Source organism: Alligator sinensis, unplaced genomic scaffold (assembly GCF_000455745.1).
Source record: "Alligator sinensis unplaced genomic scaffold, ASM45574v1 scaffold872_1, whole genome shotgun sequence".
Classification (NCBI taxonomy): Eukaryota; Metazoa; Chordata; order Crocodylia; family Alligatoridae; genus Alligator; species Alligator sinensis.
In genome coordinates, this window is record NW_005843140.1 from 205,796 (window position 1) to 206,125 (window position 330).

The following is a 330-nucleotide window of genomic DNA, read 5'->3' on the forward strand; positions in this document are numbered from 1 at the left end:
AGGTCAGATCATCCCTTTCCTATCACAGCTCCTCCATCTTTGCTTGGCATGGCTGAGATGCAAGTTGCTTGGGGAGAACAGGAGGGGTTGGTTTTGTCTCTTCCCCCCAGTTTCTCCCCCAGGAGCAGGGAGGCTGCAGGACTCACATTCGTTGTCCCCGCCCGGCGGGTGGTAGAAGGACAGGCCCAGGGAAATTATGGCTGCGATTTCCAAGATGATCAGTGTGACGTCCTGAAGCGCCTCCCACACTAACTGCAGGAAAGTCTTGGCCTTCTTGGGAGGAATGAAGTTCTGGCCAAACACCTGCCTCCGCTTCTCCAGGTCCGTGGG

At 56.4% G+C, this 330-nt stretch overlaps 1 protein-coding gene across 1 annotated transcript in view; it reads right to left on the bottom strand.

Moving 5' to 3' along the window:
• ATP2B4 (ATPase plasma membrane Ca2+ transporting 4) overlaps window positions 1-330 on the bottom strand; it is an 84,602-nt gene that overhangs the window by 39,270 nt on the left and 45,002 nt on the right. Inside the window, exon 3 of the mRNA XM_025193978.1 lies at window positions 147-330. Coding sequence (XP_025049763.1) covers window positions 147-330 — 184 coding nt within the window. The remainder of the gene's footprint in view (window positions 1-146) is intronic.